The sequence below is a fragment of the Octopus sinensis genome, linkage group LG5 (assembly GCF_006345805.1).
Source record: "Octopus sinensis linkage group LG5, ASM634580v1, whole genome shotgun sequence".
Lineage (NCBI taxonomy): Eukaryota > Metazoa > Mollusca > Cephalopoda > Octopoda > Octopodidae > Octopus > Octopus sinensis.
Window position 1 is genome coordinate 46,256,546 of NC_043001.1, and position 18,120 is coordinate 46,274,665.

The 18,120-nt window shown below is 37.7% G+C and overlaps 1 protein-coding gene across 1 annotated transcript in view; it reads right to left on the reverse strand.

Moving 5' to 3' along the window:
- Window positions 1-1,027: 1,027 nt before the first annotated feature.
- Window positions 1,028-18,120, reverse strand: part of LOC115211998 (extracellular serine/threonine protein kinase FAM20C-like) — a 44,635-nt gene continuing 27,542 nt past the window's right edge. The window contains exons 3-9 of the mRNA XM_029780782.2: window positions 15,724-15,851; window positions 14,238-14,316; window positions 6,155-6,247; window positions 5,409-5,521; window positions 4,244-4,534; window positions 2,835-2,916; window positions 1,028-1,373 (exon numbers count right to left, since the gene is read on the reverse strand). Coding sequence (XP_029636642.2) covers window positions 1,088-1,373; window positions 2,835-2,916; window positions 4,244-4,534; window positions 5,409-5,521; window positions 6,155-6,247; window positions 14,238-14,316; window positions 15,724-15,851 — 1,072 coding nt within the window. The 3' untranslated portion in view covers window positions 1,028-1,087. The remainder of the gene's footprint in view (window positions 1,374-2,834; window positions 2,917-4,243; window positions 4,535-5,408; window positions 5,522-6,154; window positions 6,248-14,237; window positions 14,317-15,723; window positions 15,852-18,120) is intronic.

Here is an 18,120-nt window from a genome sequence, read left to right on the forward strand (position 1 = left end):
TTCATCCGTGGAAACCACATTGCGTGCAGGAGCTAAAACCTGAAGACTGTGACCACAGAAGTCCAGAACTCCAAGAAATCCAGATCTCACTCCCGGTGATTTTTACCTGTGGGGTTACACAAAAGAGGAGGTGTACAAGACAAAAACGTGCACACTGGAGGACTTGGACACACGGAGCCAGAGGATTCTCAATGATATTCCAGACGACATCCTTCAGAAGGTTGTTCATTCCATCCCTGGCCGTTTCAGGAAACTAGTTGACGCCACCAGTGCTTACGTTGAATTATGAAGATTTACTTTCATATTCCCATGTAATGAAGAACATGTATTACTTATTTTAATAAATTTGTAAAATGAATATGGATTTTATTACCAATTTTTAATGCCTACTTAATTTTCACCCTCTCTGTATATGAATGTATATATTTATATATATGTAAGGACTTTTTATGTATATATTATGTTTACAAGAAATCTTCAGTTACACGACTTTAAAAAACTATGTACTCATACATGTATAAACACACATATATACATGCACATAAATACATACATACAAATATATATATATACGTATAAACTACATATACATATTTATATACATATATACCAATACATTCATATATAAACTTATATGTATATACATACATATATATATATACATATACATACATAGATACATATATATATATATATATATATATATATATATATATATATATATATGTATGTATGTATTATATATATAGATGCATGTATGTATGTGTATATATACATGCATGCATATATATATAGGCATACGTAGTGAAGTAATGCTCAAATGCACGACCGTAATATACACACCCTGATATACATTTACTCGTATACAAACACACACATACACACATAGACACACACATACTCACACACACGCTTAAACAGGCAAGACCTCGTGGTGCCACATTGTCCGTCGTATATATAATATACAATGAATCCGTGCCGTAGCTACCGCTGCGCTCCGTTGCTTTCTGAATCCACATAATTTGAATTCTGATTTGATACGATTTATTCCAATCAAGTTCTGAACTGTTCTGATTCCATCAAACTGTTAAAATCCATCATCGACAATTACATCCGCTACAGCATTTCCGCGTATAACACATTCATAAACTGTCCGTAAAATAATCGCGACTCTTCTGTCCAGCGCATTTAAATGAGCTTTGGTGAGTATCGGAAATAGACTGTCGGAGGCAAGAGACTGTTGCATCATCTGGCTGAGCGGTACTGGTCCCCGGTGAAAGCGAAACAGCTTCATGATGGTCGAATAGCGTATCAGACAACATTGGAAGACAGGGGCTAAAATGGTGAGCTCGTCGTAGTTGCTTCTTCCAAACCTGTGGTGAGAGAAAACAAAAAATCAGCAAACGTCAGTAAGAATTAATATATTGCTGTGAAAAAGGATTTTCGGTTCTGACAAACATCAAAAACCCCAAAAAGGGGAAGGCTTCTTTGTGCTGATGAGATATGAGTTTGTCTATTTCAAATTAAGTCTAATATAAAGGAGATTACTCATCAAAAACAAGCTCATACCTTTCATTAAATTTGTGTAATCTAAACATATTATAAGTTGTGTTATATATTATATTTAATGCACTATTAGGCGTTAAAAAAAAAAAATTATCACATAAAACTTGGTGAGGGGCGAGCAAATTTTCATTCCGAAAATGCATCCCAGAGAAAAGGATTCTGGGAATCATTGAATTAACTCTTTAGCATTCACATTATAATCTGCCAAAAGTTATGCTTATTTATTTACATCAATGCTCAGGACGTCGGCTCCCCTCAAAGACATACATACATACATGCATACATACATACATACATACATATGTATGTATACATGCATATATGTATGCATGTAAGCATGCATGTAGGTATAATTTTTGAAACTGAAAATACTAGAAAAGTTCCTGGTGGGACTCCTGTTTGGTATACAATGCTTGTGCATCAAATGATAAGTTTGGCAAGTTTTGTTTTCACGAAACTGGCGGCTGCAAAGGAAGTCCTGAGCTCTTTCAACTTCAAATATCGTTATGCTTATATCTGTTTAAAGTAACTTCACTAATCGGTTAGTCCGATTTGCATAACATTACTTTCGTGGGCAGCATGAAAAAAATGAATGAATATTCACAACTTCATGGATGAGGTTCTGACCTCAGATACAATAACCACTTTTCACCACAAGTATTAAATATAATTGACATCACGGAAATTAATTAATCAATTAATTAATTATGTATTAAACAGTGTCAGATGCATAATCTGGAATGTACAGGTAGATACATATATAGTAAGGTATATCATTACATATAGCTTACTATTCGTTTTTGATTATGGGATATACATGATAGATGGTGCATCGTTAACTGAATGTTTAAGGAGAGACAGGAAATACGAAATGAATAACACTGGAGAAAATAAAGATATGCGCGTGTGTGAGTGAGGGAGAGAGAAAGTGGGAGAGAGAGAGAGAGAGAGAGAGATAGAGAGAGAGAGAGATAGAGAGAGAGAGAGAGAGAGAGAATCACTGTGAATGGAAAGGGAAAGAGAGAAGAAATAATAATTTCTTACATAGGTACAAGCAAAGTAATATTAGGAGCAGGGAGCAACGAACAATTCATTATATTGACTCCTGCACTTTACAGATACTTTATCCATCCCGGAAGGATGAAAGGGAAAGTTATTCGTGACAGTATTTGAACTCCGGCCTTAAAGAGCCGGAGCAAATATTACAAGGAATTTTATCTGTCGCAATAATAATCATTTTGCCAATCGCAGTAATTCATAATACTCACCCTCTACCGTTATCGAGATGTAGAGGGAACGTGTCGTTTCCAAATTCCCGGAATGTGTCGTAATGATGCCTGTCCATGTTTCCTAAAAAGAAAAAAAAAGAAAAGATAAATACTTGTACAAGAGGGTATGAGTGGTGGTAAACGATGTGGAGTTGTTTCTACATGCCAGGAGTACAATAAAAAGACCACTATACTCAGTGAATTTCCGAGAGAAAGAGCTGGAAAGACTAAATCCATCAAGTAGTAGCGAGTTTCCTGCTTATGTCATTCAAAATGTTTGCTTGTGTGTGTGTGTGTGTGTGTGTGTATGTGCGTGTGTGTGTGTTCGTGTGTGTGTGTGTGGGTGTGTGTGTGTGTGTGTGTATGCCTACATGTGTGTCTCTAGACAGAATGAAAATATACGAAGCTGCTATCAAAACTACAATCGTCAGACAACGAACCAACTAGGGCGCCTCTACATTATTGCTCGACCAGCTACAAACAGCAGCTAAATCAGTGCCTGCAAAGTGCAGGAGTCAATATAACTGACTGATCAGGGCCGACCTGAGACTAAATAACAATAGCAACCACCTGATATTTTTCATTTTGTCAAAATAAAAAAAACATTGTTTTCCTCTGTGTGTATGCGTATGTGTGTGTGCGTGCGTGCATGCGAGTGAGAGAGAGTGAGAGAGAGAGAGAGAGGAGAGAGAGAGAGAGAGAGAGAGAGAGAGAGAGAGAGAGAGAGAGAGAGAAGCGTAGTTAAATATACATATGGTGGAAGTGAACTCTGACCGAGTAATACCGCTTCTTAAACTCAGTAAGTCCATACAAATGTTCCAAGAGTTCGAGAGGTCCCTGTGCATGGATTTGTTTTGAGTGGGATCAAGTGTTGCATAGCACTGAACTCATGGTTCAGCAGAATCAACTATAACACCAGTGGCACAACAGAAGTTGAGACGACCAGAAACCAACTGCACTTTGGGTTTATTTATTTATATAAGTTTACCTTCTCCAAGAAGGAAGATCTTATGAGAACCAGGGGTCCTTCGCTCCCATTGTGTCACATACCAGTTAACCCATAGCAGAGAGAATCTTACAGGTGCTACTATTTGGGGGCAAGGTAGAACTGGGGACAATAGTGGTTATGGTGTAGTTCCACATTCCTCAAACCGCTGGAATTAACCGTAACTGAGCCCCTACCGGATATAGTTAAAGTCATACTCAGGATAAAAATGCACACGTACACACACATACACGTATATATGCTTATACATACATTTACACTTACGTATATGGGTGTGATTATTTAGTATAAAAGCAACAATATGAATGAATGAAAAATTGCGAATCTGCATGGAATGGGATAAGTGCTTGGACAAAAATAACTGAATGAATTAATAAATAAATAAAAAGTCAATTGCACTCACCTGTTAGGAAATCAAACACTGCCATATCGGTCATATCAAGTAGGCGACGACCTTTGTCGAATGGAGGCTTTGTTCGAACTTGGTCGCAATAATCGTCGTAGATTTCCCACAGTGCCTTTCGATGCTTCGAATAAGAACGTCTCCAGGGCGACCGCCATATTTTGCGCGGAGCCACTTTGTCCGGTGGAAGTAGAAGTGCAAAAGATCCTTCCAGCATATCTGGGTTGCCACAGATTGCGTGACTTGTATCACAGTAGTAAGAGCAGCTTCCATGGAAGCAGACGTTTTTGGCTGTAACGGAATAGAATTGAAATTGAAGAACATTACATTTTTCACCCACTTCTTTTTTTGTTTTAATTTTTAACTGTAGCGGAAGTGTCCATTTTGGTAGATCGATGCCTCTTATATAGAATTATATTTCAGTTTGCTTAAAAAGCATATCGTAGTACGGAACCAAAACCAGTGTTTAAGTCTGGTTTATTACTATTCATGTCAGTTCACTTGCTAAGCGCCCCCTTTAAAATAGTGATGTACTTATAGCTGAAGGAGAAATTAAACTACATAATCCTAGATGCTGATACAGAGGCAAAGCGACCAAAACTAGAACATCGTTGCTCTATTCAAAGTTGCTCTTGAGCTAAGCCATAGCAAAAGACGCCATGTTCTAATTTATAAACTCAGAACGTAAATATTTTGTAAGGAAAATATTGGAGAGGTATTTCTTATGTCTCTCCGTTCTGAAAGTAGAAAATATCAATAACAAGAGCACTCAGAGAGTACAAACCTCCGCCAAGGCAACACCAACACCTTCTCAACGATTAGCCGGAGACGATTTTTAAAATGGGAATATCTGAAATAAACTCGACTGCTCTCACAAACGAGAATACTAAAAATGAATCCGACCGCTCTCAAAAATTAAGTTAAAAACACAGGAAAAATAATCCAGAATTCTTGTCCGGTACCAGATTGATTCCAAAATCTAATCAGTTCGTGCGAGTCACGAGGCCAAACATCCCTGAAAGTTTCATTCGAATACATCCAGCGGTTCTTGAGATATCTTGTTCACGGACAAACAAAAAGACACGACCGAAAATAATACCTTTGCCTTAGCGAAGGCAGAGGTAATAAACGGCGAAGAAATTAATTAATTAAAGTTTTTCCTTACCTGGAGATATGAAAAATGTTTTTGCCAGTTTCTTATCGGAAAGTCTTCTGATATCTCGTGTCATATTGATAAGACGTCCGGAATTGGGCGGGACTCGATTAAAGTTCAGTATCCTGGAGTTATAAAAGATCGAAAATAAGAGAAGTAGATATGAGAAAGGTGCTAAAGTAATTAATGTTCTATTGTATGATGTGGTGCTTACGTTGTCATGGAGTTGTATATTGTTGTTTAGTGCCAGGTCAATCATGATTTGGTAGACTTAGACTTAATGATAAACGACATTCCAGCAGGACTATTTGGTCTTTTCAACGGTTTCCATGGCAACAAAACTGAATGTAACATTGTATACTTTATAGGCATGTGTAAAATTTGAATGAAATTGGTTGTGTAGTTCTCAAGGGAATCGTAGTGGAGAAGATATGATATTGCTGTGGGCTCGCCCTAGGCAAAAAGTTCAAAATTTTTGCCGATGACATTCCCCGGGCCCTAAGTAAGGCATGTGTAAAATTTGAATGAAATTGGTTGAGTAGTTCTCAAGTTTTAGGGAAACAAACAGACAGACAGACCGACATACATTCTCAGTTTTATATATATAAAGATAAAGATATATGTACACACACACATACACAGAGAGAGAGAGAGAGAGAGAGAGAGAGAGAGAGAGAGAGAGAGAGAGAGAGAGAGAGAGCTAGAGAGAGAGGATGTTACATAAAGTATACCAGATAGATTGAAGAAACTTTGCTCACCTATCGAGATGGAAAGCTGCGATTTCGGCATTGTGGCGTTCGAAGTCAACAAAGTAGAAATGGTTCGGTAAGGTCTCCTTGTCGCGTGGGAATCTGAAAAAGTAGAAAGTCCATCAGGATCGTTATCAACATCGTCATCACCATCATCATCATCATGCCAATATGATCCCTCCCCCCACCATCATCACAACCACTACGACCACCAGCGGCAACTCTACTTTGTTGATCGGAATGTAGGGAATTGTGGCCTAGATCTCCTCATATATTATTCCACCGTCATTAAACTGGCAAAATATAAAGAATAAACCCCATATATATATATATATATATATATATACATATATGTGTGTGTGTGTGTGAAATTAATATATACAGCCGTGCGCAATGTGTTACCAAAAAGGAAAACTACAATTGTCACTAAATGTGACTAAGAGTGTTGGAACATCTACATTGCTAGAAATAAGAGCTAACAAGCTCTAATGTTGTAGTTAAAGCACATAATTATATACATATATAATGATAGGGACTGTAATCGCCCGAAAACACCAGTCGAGAATTCCCTATACTCACAGTTTCGACTATTTCTGTAGCCTCATCAGCAAAGGCCGCTCGATTCGGCTGATTACAAACGTAATTCTATATCAGTATAGCTGTATTTACCATGATAATCTATGGTTGATTTAGCGAAAGTTACAACAATGCGAGGAAACGCATTGTGACCAGCGGTGTATAACAGCATCGATAATCTTGTTGACACAATGATATGTCTGTGTATATACATAAATTTGATTCTACTTTCCGTATTATGTCCCCTCATTTGTTATTCTTAAGATTGCTTTAATAACCCTAATTATAACAGATGAGGGGATACAATACGGAAAGTAGAGTCAAAATACACAGACATAGCACAGTATCAACAAGATTACCGATGCTGTTATACACCGCTGGTCACAATACGCTTCCTCGCATTCATTTAGTTTCGAATGATGTCACCCTACTAGCTAGGCGGGAAGGCCAACATTCTCCCTAAACCGAACGCGAGTCCGGCGATGGGTTATCCATTTACAGCTGAGTGGACTGGAGTAACGCGAAATGAAGTGTTTTAGCTGAAGAACACAACGCGCCGACCGGTCTGGAAACTATAACGGGTAGTTAGAGAATCACTTTCGTGTACGTACAGTAACCTCTTTTCCTCGTAACAAATGTATGAAGTAGGGCGCGAAGTACAAAAGTGTATCATAGTTACGTCAGCCTGCCAGAATGTGATTGTCTCAAATTACAATCCGCGAAAGAATCTGAACTCAGTATCAGTTTTTACGGAGACTTATTTATTATAACGTAAGAGGCAACAGCTAATCACTTAGTTTCTACTTAAATGGTACCTATTTACTGTTATATTATACCTATTTACTGTTATGCTGTACTCTGTTGGAGTTACACGCTTAGATGTATCTATTTACAACCAGATATGTGTGTTTACAATCAGATTGACTTATCTATTGAAAGGTAGTAATTTATTGTTTGGTGGACATCGAGTGTTAAGAGGAACTTATCTACACGGAAGCAGACTCAGCTGTTGCGAGCTACCTATAAACAGCAAGGCAGTTTCTGTTGTTGAGCAGTACCTATTTACAGCTCAGTGGACTCAGATATTAAGAGAAATATCTATTAAAAAATAGGTGATCTTAGGTGTTGAGAACTAACCATTTATATTTAGGCGGTCTTCTCTGATGAGGAATGCTTGAGAGGTACCTACGTACAACTAGGTGGATTCAGCAGTTAAGTAGTGCTTATTTACAGTTGATGGAAGATGCCTACACACAGCTTAGTGAACTCACCAATTGTTCTTTTATAATCTTTTACTAGGAATAAAGGCGGTACTTATGATGTCCGCAGGGCTCCCGCGACCAGTGGGAGAGAGGTTGGCAGGTGTCCTCTTACGAGGGATATGCCCCAAATATTTACAACAGAATGCTTTCTGCTAAAGGCACCCAAGGTGCCAGGTGGTGGTATTAATCTGAGTAGTATTTAAACACGGAATGCAAAGAAACATGCTGCAGAACCAGTGACTGGATACAAAATCTAGTGGGTATCTAATGCATTTCCTCAGACAGCCTTGCCGTTGTTTCGTTTCCTTTGACCAAACCGAAAACCGTAATTTAATCTCAATATTTAAAGAATGAAGAAAAAAAGACCACGACTTGCATGAATAAATAGATAGATAGAAAGATAGATACAAACATACATACATACACACATACATGCATGCATACACATACATACATACATACATACACACATACATACATACATACATACATACATACATACATACATACATACATACATACATACATACATCAACTCAAATTCAGCTGGCATCCCGTTGATTACGACAACGAGTGTTCCAGTCAACGGAACAGTCTGCTCGTGAAATTAACGTCCACGTGGCTGAGCTCTCCACAGACATGCATACCCTTAACGTAGTTCTCAAGGAAATTCAGTGTGACAGAGGATGTGACAAGGCTAACACTTTGAAATACAGGTACTTATTCATTTTTGTCAGCTGAGAGTGGACTGGAGCAGCGGGAAAAAATAAAGTTTCTTGCTCAAGAGCAGAACGCATCGCCGGGAATCGAACTCACGATTTTAAAACTTAGTGGTTAGGGTATTCGGTTCAGGATCCTACATACATATATATGTGTGGGTGTGAAATTTCGCAGATGGAAACTGCGTGGAAGCCTGTCATTGGGGCTATTTTTGCACTTGGTTTTAACACTCTTACTCGTTCCTCGGGTCTCTGCTGCGAGCATTCGAGCCAGGTTTCGGATGGAGGAAAACTTCTGCCCTCCAACATGCTCGTCTCAGACACCCTCACAATTGTCGAGGGTGCTGTTGCCCTTCCTCCTCTGACAAAGCCATTAAGAAACAAACAGCAAAAACAAATCACCTTGCGGCCCCTCAAACTCACACCCTACATCAAAATGTCGTTTACACCATAGTTTTAAACGAAGCAGATAATGAAAAACAAAAAGTAAGGTAAATGAATAAAAATACACGAAACTACCTTTTATCTCGTATTTCAAACAAAATTGGTTTTCTAACTTCATATATATATATATATATATATATATATATATATATAATGTGTGTGTATGTATGCATGCATGTATGTATGTTTGTATGTATGAATGCATGTATGCATGTATGCATATATATATATAAATATGTGAGCATGTGTGTATGTATACATGTGTGTGTGAGACTGTATATTATATAATGTATACATTTATAGATATGCATACACGCATGTATGTGTGTGTATATATATATTTGTAGATAGGTATACACACATACATATGTATGTATGGTGCCTCTGCGTGTGCATATGTGTGTATTTGTGTGTGAGAGAGAGAGAGAGAAGGAAAAAGTAAAAGTATAGGGAGAGCTTCCAAACATTATGAAAGGATGTTTCTACATGCCCCTTCCACCTTCAGACATTCACACATGTCAGTTATCTCATAAGTTCAAAGGAAAAATAATATTACCCCTGTCCACTTCCCGCCGTAAACGAGAAATTAGTAAGTTACATGTTGAAAGAAAAATAACTTGCATCCCACCACAAAGTCTAAGATCATCCACCTAAGTGTAGGAAACAGAAAATACTGTTTTTAAACTCAATCCAACAATGCGCTTATAACATCATATGTTTTTCAGCAAATGCACTCAGTCTTAAGTTTCTGTTAATCAATCAACGAATGCGCTTATTATGTCGAAAGTTTTTCGCCAAATATATATATAGTTATCGGTTTTTTTCTTCTTTTTTTTTAACTTAAGCCTTAAACGGAGGACATCAACTGATGTTTCATTAGAGAACAGCGGACATCATCAATTGATGTTTCAAAATTTTACATGACTATGGCCACCATCAAAGGAAAGTGAATATATGATGGCACTTTTTTGAAAATGAGGTTGTACAATTTTCCTGTGCAAGAGACTAACAATTATTATAGTTTTTGAACTTATTTAGATTGAAAATGAATATAAAAATTGCCTTTAACAAAAAATAAAAAGTATGTGACATCAAAAATATTTACATTATTAAATTTGGTTCTAACTCAAAATATAATTTTAATTACTTGTGCAGCGCAGTTGCACATCAGTAAATAGGTTTTTACACTATTTGCATACCTCAGAGCAGCGATTTGAATTCGTTTCGAGGGTTACAAGACTATACAGTACTGAAGAGTTGAAATAACAGCGAAATATCGATATCTAGTGTTCTCGTTCGCCTACGAGACAATTCGTTTCATTTATTTTGGCGGTATACATGGCTGTGCTGAAAAGTTCTTAGCTTTGGGTAAAAGAAAATACAGAAGGATCAGCTAATTATGATTTTATTTAACATATTACCCTCTCAGATTCACAAACTTTTTGCAGCAGTCCTTCAGTTTTTCTAAGCCCCGTGAAAGAACTTGGAAAGTTGGGCCTCCAACCAGGCCTTTCGCGACACCTTTAAATCCAGAAACTTTTGAGCAGTTCCCCCGTTACAAGTGTTAATTTTTAATACTCTATGTCTTAAAGAGACATTCTCTGACAAAATAACGCAGCGTGAAAACATTTGAACAAAACACATACATTATGTCAAATCAGTGATATATTTTTGTTTTTTGTCCCTTTGACACGTACATTCTGTAACCATTCCCCTTCGTTTAAGAGTTAAGCTACAACACAGATACACCCACACAAACACACACACAGTACACTAATTATGTCGTAAGTTTGTTTATTCAGTCCACCAAATACTATCTAAATCTATCACAGACACGCGCGCGCGTGAGCGCACAACCACTAATGAGCCTTTCTACTTGTAGGTGCAGGGCCTGAAATTTTTTGCCGGGAGATAGTCAACTACATCAATTCCATTGCTCAACTAGTACTTATTTTATCGGCGCCGAATGAGTGAAAGTGCTAAGTCGTCGAACTTAGCGGAACTCGAACTTAGAAAGAATAGCCGGAAGAAATGTCGTTAAGCATTTTCCCAGTATGCTAACGATTCTGCCAGCGTGTGACCTTAACACATACATACACGTAAACGGTGGCGGAGGCAAACACAGACACAAAAACACACATATGACGGGCTTCTTTCAGTCTCCGTCTACCTAATCCACTCACAAGGTTTTGATCGGCCCAAGGCTATAGTAGAAGACACTTACTCAAATTGTCACGCAGTGCGACTGAACCCTGAACTATGTGGTTGGGAAGCAAGCTTCTTACCACACAACCATGCCTACACCTAATATGTCATAGGTAGTTTTCATTTTTTATCTCAACCATGCAAATACACTAGCTTTGTCATAACTTTTTCTCTCAATCCACCAAATTAATTATAAGTAGTAGTTAATTACTGTCCCGAATACACTTTTTTTATTCTGTTTATTTATTATTTTCATTTTTTTATCTTTTACTTGTTTCAGTTATTGACATAATAACTGAGGTCATGCTGAGGTAAACTGCTTTGAAGGGTTTAGTCTGGACAGATCGAACCCAGTACGGCCGTTTTTTAAAGTCTGGTAGTTTATTCTAGTTCTCACTTTGGCCAAAGCGCTATATCATGGTGACATAAACAAACCAACAACGGTGTTGTGAAGCGGTGGTGGTGGGGTGACAAACACAGACACACTCATGAACACACATATACATACATATACGGGACGGGCTGCCACGCTGTTTGCATCTATCGAATTCACTCACAAGGCTTTGGTCAGCCCTAGGTTGTATTAGAAAACACTTGCCCAAGGAAACACGCAGTGGGATTCAACCGACGACGACGTAGTTGCAAAGCGAGCTTCTTAACCATGCAGCCATTCTCGCATTTACGTTACCATTTTTAAAAACTAAATCCACAAGTTGTTGTGATTGTGTCATAGCATTTTCTCCAAATACACTTTGTCATACAAATACCAGTCAATCCCAAAACGCAGACGTGATAGCCGAAAGATTCCGATTTCGACCCGGTTGGTTGTCATACAATTTCGTAGTAGTTGGATATATCTCCAAAGATATTTTTGAGCAAGAAGACCTAAACGCACATATACTGACACGCACAGGTGTGTATGTGTATGTTACCACATACACACACACACACACGCACACACGCACACACACACACACACACACACACACACACACACACACACACAATATACGAGTGAATGAACAAACGAAAGACACATACTTATAAATTTGTGTGCGTGCGTGCATATATGTGTAACATTTACACAGCATATGTGCATCTGCACACACATAAACACATACATGAATATGTATGTGTGTTTGTGTATATTTAATTATATATATATATGCGAAAACAAAAGTGTATCTCTGTGTGCTGGCAAGAGTGTATGTAAAGTCTATTCGTGTACACACATTCACATGCAAAATTAGACTAAATGGTCATATGCGTGTCAGTTCCGTAACTGAATGGAACTTAATTAAGCCGAAACTGCAATCTCTTAGTTTTTAGACTTTATGTTTACTCCTTGCCTGCCTGCCTGCCTGCCTGTCTGTCTGTCTGTCTCACTTCATTCCCCCACTCGTCCTTATAACTTTAACATTCTTAAACATTGAGCCTAAACATATATTGCTCTACAGACTCAGTGTTTTGTTATGTAATTTTTCTCGAACACGTATCGCTCAATCCACCGCTGGTCGATAAAATCTGAACACATATACGTAGATATTGCAACCACGTATCAGTCGTTCCATTAACAATTCAAACTACTCTAATGCTGAATGAAATCCAATATGGCTGAAATAAAGATGTTTCTGTTATCATATCTGCATCTTCAAAGGGACCAAATCCTGCCGTGGCCCACATGGGTGATAGACTTAATCAGTTGCCTAGTTTAACTTTGGTTCAAAGAATAAGTTCCCTCTATGTGAGTCTATTTCCAACAGTTTGGTAAAACGAAGGAAGATGCATGGAAGATGGACGTTAAACGATGCTGTTGATGATGATGATGATGATGATGATGATGATGATGATGATGAAGGAATAAACACTCAAGTGAAACACGCAGTACGACTTTACTCCTCTCAACTCTTTCTTTTCTGCACGCCACTAAAACTCAGGTGAAGGCCTTTACACGTTTTTTGCTTTCGATCTGCTACAAATCGTAGGCAAATACCTTTCAAATCATACTTTTCTGTCTTAGACAAAGAATGAAGCATCAAACAATATAATCACTTGTATACCAAAAAACAAAACAAAACTAAAAACCCCCCAAAAAACAGGATGATCACGGTTAGGGCATCTTTTATCACCATTCTGTCCGATTTGGGGATTAACAACAACAACAAAAACAAAATCAATAGGAAAGCATTGAAGTGGTCGAATTGGTAAAAACATTGAATTAAGAACTCATAGGTTGTACGTTCAAATCTTTTTAATGGTGTTTCGTTATGGCTTTCAGTTGGGCCATGTAGTCCTCCACTGTCGCGGTTTATTTCGCTGTGATACATACATTAAGTGATATGTTAGTCTAAAACATCGTTTGCCGAGCGAAATTTCCCAAAAAACTAGGCTTCCGTAATAATTTTATGCAAATGTATTTTTGAGTTATTGTGGGTAATGCCAAACCTATCAAAGACAGTTTTATGATTTGCTTAAGTTAGCTTTAAAAAAGAGGGAGGGAAGGAAAGTGAGAGATAGATAGATAGATAGATAGAGAGAGAGAGAGAGAGAGAGAGAGAGAGAGAGAGAGAGAGAGAGAACAATTTGAACTGTGTTTCCAGAGATATAGAATGCACTTCAATGATTCTCTAAGAATGACCCTAATCTTAATAGTAAAATGGTTTGGAAACTCTGGTCTAACATCATATCTGAATCTTTTTTCGTATTATCTGAAAAGTTATACTTGCAGTTTCAAGAAAGCCACATGAAAAAATACCAAAAGATTTTACGTATCAATAAATAGGATAAAGATGAAAATTAAAAAAACCCAAAACGATTCAATCATGTTCAGAATTTTAAACAAAGCTAGACGTTCCCGCACGGTGTAAAAAAAAAGAAGCCATTTACCTCATCGGTTTAAATAAAGCTCGGCCTTCGTTCTCAAAAGTAAAAATCAACTTCAATTGCGTGCCACCAGATTTCATTTCTAGAAAATAAAATGTTAGAAATAAATGTTGTCATTGAAGTAGAACTATAGTACTCATATATAGAACACTTACAAGGGACTAAATCGATTACATCGACTCCAGTACATAACTGGTACTTATTTAATCGACCCCGAAAGGATGAAAGGCTAAGTCGACCTCGGCGGAATTTGAACTCAGAACGTAGCGGCAGACGAAATACTGCTAAGCATTTCGCCCGGCGTGCTAACGTTTCTGCCAGCTCGCCTACCGTGTTTGCCGTGTAAGACGCACCCCTATTTTGGCGTGTTTCATCGGGGCTGACTTGAGGTTAAACGACAAAAGCCACAGCATACTGATATCTTATGCAGAGATTATGAAATAAATACAAAATTTTACCGATACTCTCACGATGAATCTGCCCTTATATTAACTTTTGACAAAACACCACCACCGCTACCATCATCATCATCGCCACCATCGTTGTCGTCGTGAGCCAATAAAGAACTCTCTACATACATGTGAACAAACATACATACACTTACACGCGCGCACGCACATTAGCTGGAACCAAAATGGCTAACTTTGTTAGTTTCAGCAAGATGCACCTTTCATTGAAATCTCGTAGATGAGTTTAAGTCGTTTTGGCATAGTCATTTTGGCACCGATAATTTGGCATCGCCGAGTCGATGCTGACTTATTTAATATCGGACGTTTTAATGTTTCTCTTGTCCTCTCCCACCCCTCCTTTCTTCCTTCCTTCTATTCTTTCTTTCTTTGCCTTCTTTCTCTCTGTCTCTCTTTTTTCTCCTCCACTCTTTCTGTTCCTGTGTATGAACATATTTCTCTTTATTTGCATTAGGATAACAAAAGCGTTTGTAATCAATTGTGTTCAATTGATAAATATCAATCTCTCTCTCTCTCTCTCTTTCCCCCTTCTCCTCCATCTCTCCCACTCTGTATGTGTATACTTCTATGCGTGTATATGTGTGTGTATTTGCCTCTAGTGCCAAAAGCTACAGTCGTCAAAACAAACTGAATGTCGAGTCAGGTGTGGCAAATGGTTTGCATCTAAACAGCTGCACCAAATCGCCTCATTCGCGGGTGCATCAAACGGCACAATTGGTACAGAGGTAAAGTGGATTAGAAGGATGAGTAGGTGGGTTTGAAAAATGCCATGCAGTATCTTGTTATAATCCTTTACTTTCTCAGTTCGAATTTCGCCATGTTTGGCTACCTTATCGAACTTCTGGAGCGGAAATCTCTTTCTCTCCCCATTTCCCCTCTCTTTCTTTTCCTTTCCTTCTCTCTTTCTCTCTCTCTCACATATGTATTTTATGAGTTTATAGGAACACACGTACAATTCCACAAATATCTATTTAAGGTGTCTCAATCTGCAATGCATAAATATAACCGTTTTTGTGCCTTACCAACTTCTTCAATCGGTTGTTCCAGTAGGTCCTTAAGCACAGCCTTAACAGCAGGGTCTCTACTGTCATACAGAGCATCCTGCTTGATATTGTAGAAAATAGCTTCCCAACTGGTCAGTTTGGACATTCTGAAAATATACAAAGAAACAGATATATAAATAAATAAATATAAGACATTATTTTGTGGGAGTGGGTAGAGAAGAGGCTGTGTATGTATATATATATATATATACGAGAGAAAGAAGGTGCTGAGTTGTGAAACATTTAAACCAAATTTTCTCAAAACAACTTGTCCGACTGTCCCATAGGCCCCCCTTTGAGAAACACTGATTTAACCTAAATTTGAGACACCAGCAAAATAAGAAATAATGATAGACTTTTTCCTATTCCAAGAAAAACGATTTTACAAATGCACGTTCCCACGGCTTCATCGATTCTCACCTGGAATCGATTTTTGTAATTTTTTCAAGACATGTCCTGATACCGTCGGTATCTACATATCAAATTTGAACGCAATCGGATGGAGGATGCCCGAGATCCTAGAAGACACATAGAGAGATAGACAGAACGGATTTTATATAATATAATATAATATAATATATATATATAATATAATATAATATAATATAATATATATAATATATATATATATATATATATATATATATATTATATATATATACGAGAGAAAGAAGGTGCTGAGTTGTGAAACATTTAAACCAAATTTTCTCAAAACAACTTGTCCGACTGTCCCATAGGCCCCCCTTTGAGAAACACTGATTTAACCTAAATTTGAGACACCAGCAAAATAAGAAATAATGATAGACTTTTTCCTATTCCAAGAAAAACGATTTTACAAATGCACGTTCCCACGGCTTCATCGATTCTCACCTGGAATCGATTTTTGTAATTTTTTCAAGACATGCCCTGATACCGTCGGTATCTACATATCAAATTTGAACGCAATCGGATGGAGGATGCCCGAGATCCTAGAAGACACATAGAGAGATAGACAGAACGGATTTTATATAATATAATATAATATAATATAATATAATATAACATAATATAATATAATATAATATATATATATATATATAATATATATATATATATATATATATATATATATATAATATGAGGGGTTTGGTTCACTGATGATCTAAACGAATAGGTACGATGCATTGGTCATCCGTTAAGTTCCAAATTCACAGCTGAGGCTGGAGCTAGGGATCCATAGTAGGCTTCCAAGTCAGCAGGTATATATCAAAGGAAAATTAAACAAAACCAAGGCAGGACGAGCGTCTCAGATCATTGAGAATATTTAGAATAAGGTGAATCAAAGATGTAGAAGAAGTAATTAATATCTTACAGCTGTTTCTGGCATATATCAGGTGATGGGTCAACACCTCCATACACAGGGTATAAGCTTGTAAGATAAATGGTTCACATAGGAGTACCGCGTGTACCGTCTCTCTCACACGGTATGTGTGAGGACCATTTTTCTAACAAGCTAACCACTTGATCTATTCTTTCAATCTGAATGCAACATTCAAAATACTATCTGGATTTACCTGGGATTATACTTAAGGAGCTATACCTTCACGAAAGTACAGACTAACCTCCATATCCTCAAGAACAAGATGAACAATGAACTTTATTCTCCTGTCTTTATTCTTCTATCTACTGTTTTATTATTACATACTGTGAATTCCCTGTATGGAACTTTCCTGCAGATACACCTTGTCTCTGACGACGGAATACTCAGTGTATGGAGACCGATAGAATAAGTACTAGTCCTGGGGTCAATTTGTTCGATTAAAGACGGTCCTACAACATTGCCGCAGACAAATGACTGAAACAAGTAAAAGAATAAAATATATATGTATGTATATATGTATATTCGATGTACATATACTTGTATGTATGTATGTATGTATGTATGTATGTATGTATGTATGTATGTATGTATGTATGTATGTATGTATGTCACAGTGACTGACCAGGCTCTCAGATGTTGCTACACACCGCTGGTCACAATGCACTTCGCATTGTTTTAGCCTTCAAATGACGCCACCCCGCTGGCTAAGCGAGCACCCAACAGAAAAAAGAGTGAGAGAAAGTTGTGGTGAAAGAGTACAGCAGGGATCGCCACCACCCCCTGCCGGAGCCTCGTGGAGCTTTAGGTGTTTTTCGCCCAATAAACACTCACAACGCCCGGTCTGGGAATCGAAACCGCGATCCTACGACCACAAGTCCGCTGCCCTAACCACTGGGCCATTGCACCTTCACACACACACACACACACACACACACCACACACACACACACACATATATTATATATATATATATATATATGTATGTATCACTTCTAGCTTTATCTCTATAGATATTC